Source organism: Dendropsophus ebraccatus, unplaced genomic scaffold (genome assembly GCF_027789765.1).
Source record: "Dendropsophus ebraccatus isolate aDenEbr1 unplaced genomic scaffold, aDenEbr1.pat pat_scaffold_1774_ctg1, whole genome shotgun sequence".
Taxonomy (NCBI): Eukaryota; Metazoa; Chordata; class Amphibia; order Anura; family Hylidae; genus Dendropsophus; species Dendropsophus ebraccatus.
The window spans coordinates 11258-15649 of record NW_027209202.1 but is presented as its reverse complement, the minus strand read 5'-3'; the positions used below and the strand labels follow the sequence as shown (position 1 = coordinate 15649).

Sequence of the window (4392 nt, the reverse complement as noted above, 5' to 3'; positions counted from 1 at the left end):
AGCTATCCACCACATCCTCTATACTGGGAGTTATCCACCACATCCTCTATACTGGGAGCTATCCACCACATCCTCTATACTGGGAGCTATCCACCACATCCTCTATACTGGGGGCTATCCACCACATGCTCTATACTGGGAGCTATCCAACACATCCTCTATACTGGGGGCTATCCACCACATTCTCTATACTGGGAGCTATCCACCACATCCTCTATACTGGGAGCTATCCAACACATCCTCTATACTGGGGGCTATCCACCACATCCTCTATACTGGGAGCTATCCACCACATCCTCTATACTGGGAGCTATCCACCAGACCCTCTATACTGGGGGCTATCCTCGACATCCTCTATACCGGGAGTTATCCACCACATTCCCTATACTGGGGGCTATCCTCCACATCCTCTATACTGGGGGCTATCCACCACATCCTCTATACTGGGAGCTATCCACCAGACCCTCTATACTGGGGGCTATCCACCACATCCTCTATACTGGGAGCTATCCACCAGACCCTCTATACTGGGGGCTATCCACCACATCCTCTATACTGGGAGTTATCCACCACATCCTCTATACTGGGAGCTATCCACCACATCCTCTATACTGGGGGCTATCCACCACATCCTCTATACTGGGGGCTATCCACCACATCCTCTATACTGGGAGTTATCCACCACATCCTCTATACTGGGGGCTATCCACCACATCTCCTATACTGGGAGTTATCCACCACATCCTCTATACTGGGAGCTATCCACCACATCCTCTATACTGGGAGCTATCCACCACATCCTCTATACTGGGGGCTATCCTCCACATGCTCTATACTGGGAGTTATCCACCACATCCTCTATACTGGGGGCTATCCACCACACCTCTATACCGGGGGCTATCCACCACATGCTCTATACTGGGAGCTATCCACCACATTCTCTATACTGGGGGCTATCCACCACATCCTCTATACTGGGAGCTATCCACCACATCCTCTATACTGGGAGTTATCCACCACATCCTCTATACTGGGAGCTATCCACCACATCCTCTATACTGGGAGCTATCCACCACATGCTCTATACTGGGAGCTATCCACCACATTCTCTTTACTGGGAGCTATCCACCACATCCTCTATACTGGGGGCTATCCACCACATCCTCTATACTGGGGGCTATCCACCACATCCTCTATACTGGGGGCTATCCACCACATGCTCTATACTGGGGGCTATCCTCCACATCCTCTATACTGGGGGCTATCCTCCACATTCACTCTGTTTCTTTGTACGTCATGACCTGTCGGGAAAGTTTGGAAGATAGTCCGCTCAGTCAATGACTGCAGTGGTGTCCCACTACGATACTGATTGGCAGAACAGGGCGTTCATAATCTGAGTCATGACGTAGTGGGGGGAGAGATGGAGAATCCGGGCGGGGTCTGGGAGCCGGGTGGTGCGGCCTTGAGCGGGCACGGGGACTTCGTTAGGTTTGTTATTATGTTCCCCCTGACCATACCGAATATTTTATTTCCCTGGACTTCTCCTTTAATTAAGTAGTTAGAGAGTCCTACTACCCCCCACTGCTGATGTATGATGAGTGTAACTCTCCATGGTGGACGTCCATTTGTCCGGGGCCCCTGGGGTTCCAGGTGGTCCTTGGCTTTTATAGTGAAGCTAAGATCCTTATCTCCGTCATTGTCTTTCAGGCCTCTTAACACCAAAACAGAGCAGCACCTTATGTGTGAGGAGCACGAGGACGAGAAGATCAACATCTACTGCCTGACGTGCGAGACCCCCACCTGCTCCATGTGCAAAGTGTTTGGAGCCCACAAGGACTGTGAAGTGGCCCCACTCTCCAGCATCTACAAGAGACAGAAGGTACCAGAGAGACCCCCACCCCCTCCTCCGGCCATAGTCCTGTCAGTAATGGTGGCCCCCACCCCCTCCTCCGCCCATAGTCCTGTCGGTAGTGGTGGCCCCACCCCCTCCTCCGCCCATAGTCCTGTCAGTAATGGTGGCCCCACCCCCTCCTCCGGCCATTGTCCTGTCAGTAATGGTGGCCCCACCCTCTCCTCCGGCCATAGTCCTGTCAGTAATGGTGGCCCCACCCCCTCCTCTGGCCATAGTCCTGTCAGTAATGGTGGCCCCACCCTCTCCCTCCGGCCATAGTCCTGTCAGTAATGGTGGCCCCACCCCCTCCTCTGGCCATAGTCCTGTCAGTAATGGTGGCCCCCACCCCCTCCTCCGGCCATAGTCCTGTCAGTAATGGTGGCCCCACCCCCTCTGTCCTGTCAGTAACGGTGGCCCCACCCCCTCCTCCGGACTCCATTTGATCTCTTACACCCTTAAAGGGACTTATTGTATAAATAATGTTTTTATGTTAAACAGATGTTTTTGGTGACTTTTTTAAAATAATTTTCCATTTTTCCCATCTATTATAAAATAATCCTGAGATTTTGCAGTTCTCCTTCCCTGAAACTAAGCTGAGAAAACACTCCCTTTAAATGTGGTAAAGGTGAATGTCGAGCCATGGCAAGACCCCCGACGTGTCCCCGCAGGGTCCGGTCCTTTTGTTGGGGGGGGGGGGGGGGGGGCGACCTGTGTTACCATCTTACAATATGCCCCCTAGTGACAGGAGTGTTTCCACAGAGCGACCTCAGTGACGGGATCGCCATGCTGGTGGCTGGGAACGATCGGATCCAGGCGATCATCACCCAGATGGAGGAGATCTGTAAGAGTATAGAGGTAAGTGGCTACATGTGTGTACAGTATATATGGTAGATGCAATACCACCTCTTCCTCTCGGGGACAGGACAACAGCCGTCGGCAGAAGCAGCACCTCAGCCAGCGCTTTGACTCCTTGTATAACATCTTAGAGGAGAGGAAGAAGGAGCTGCTCCAGATGATCACTCGTGAGCAGGAGGAGAAGCTGCAGTATGTCCGAGGTCTGATCCGCCAACATGGAGACCACCTGGAAGTCACCTCCAAGCTAGTGGAGACCTCTATACAGTCTATGGATGAACCCCAGATGGCCCAGTTCCTACAGGTGAGTGGTGGACGGGCCAGAAGTCACCACTCCAGTCATAGCCCAGGACTATCTAACTCATGTGTCTTCTCTTTACAGCACGCCAAGGAGCTGATCAAGAAGTGAGTCATGGAGGATATCTGTCCTGTGATCTCTACATGTGTAACACGTCCCATCACGTCTCGTCAGATATGCCCAAATTCTAACATTCTTTTCCTGCCCGCTTCTATCCGTGTTGGTCACATCCTGTCAGGTCTTATCATCTTCATCCGTCCCATCATGTCTGGTCATATAACAGTCATGTCCTGCCAGCTTCTCCATCCATGTCGGTCACATCCTTCCATGTTCTGCTGTCAGGTCTCATCATCTTCATCCGTCCCATCATGTTGGGTCATCTAACTGTAACACCTCCTAATGGAGCTTCCAGTGTAGGGAGGGGGTTTTGGTTTGTTTCACCTTCTCACTCAGCGCAGTGCCTCCACCTGAGTCTTGACAAAAGCTTGCTTGGTATGCAGGAGGTTGTCATTCTTCTGCCAGGGGCTGACTCAGGAAACCCCCACCTAGCTCGGTACACACTCAATACACTATAAGTGATATACTCACAGAGAGAAGTAACATGGAAACAGGAACCAATTTAATGCTTGGTAAAAATCATTACTGGCGTGACAATGGGGTATGAAGAAAAAGGGAATGGATATGACCTAAACCATAAATGTGGCAACACAGAACTCTCCCCCCTGAAAGTGGAAACACTTCAGCAGCAGGAAGGGGGTTGTTTGGTATAAGGGGTGACTAGTGTGAGCACTCTAACAATTTAGACTCTAGGAGGTGACTCTCATCACACACAGTCACTGCACACCAAGCCGGCACATACATCCACACTGATTATATGTAATAAGTCAGGCTGCAGCCATATAGTAAGATAAATGTCTATACGTTGGGGCCCAGTGCCGCAGGTGTTGGCGCGCTTTAGAATTTAGAGTTGCAGCTGGAACAATCCACCAGGTCACAGCTCTTGTGCACAGAACATATTCCACAAGGTCTAAGCTGTGATTATAGTCACTGACCAGCCACAGCTTCACCAGCCAGGATACAAAGGGTTACTCACACTGCTGCTGATCTACACCCCAGGCTCAGTGCAGGACCCCCAACATGGAGCCGCCAGCATTTAGGAAGGATCTGACACAGGGGGGGGGGGGCAGGATCCTCCTTCACTGGACACACAGGAGCTCGGGGGTCCTGTCTGGGCTCAGTCCTTCCTCTCTCAGCTGTCAGGTCTCTATTACCTCTGACACAGCACAGGAGGTGGTCTCCTCTCCTCAGACACAGCACAGAAGGAGGTCTCCTCTCCTCAGACACAGCACAG

At 51.6% G+C, this 4392-nt stretch overlaps 1 protein-coding gene across 1 annotated transcript; it reads left to right on the top strand.

Annotated features, from left to right (window-relative positions):
- The first annotated feature begins 1704 nt into the window (after positions 1-1704).
- On the top strand, positions 1705-3178 carry LOC138775571 (tripartite motif-containing protein 54-like). Its single transcript, XM_069955967.1, has 4 exons — positions 1705-1879; positions 2651-2746; positions 2814-3047; positions 3126-3178. Exons 1-4 carry the CDS (start codon positions 1739-1741, stop codon positions 3150-3152), a joined length of 498 nt encoding a protein of 165 aa, XP_069812068.1. The 5' UTR covers positions 1705-1738; the 3' UTR covers positions 3153-3178.
- The last annotated feature ends 1214 nt before the right edge of the window (positions 3179-4392 follow it).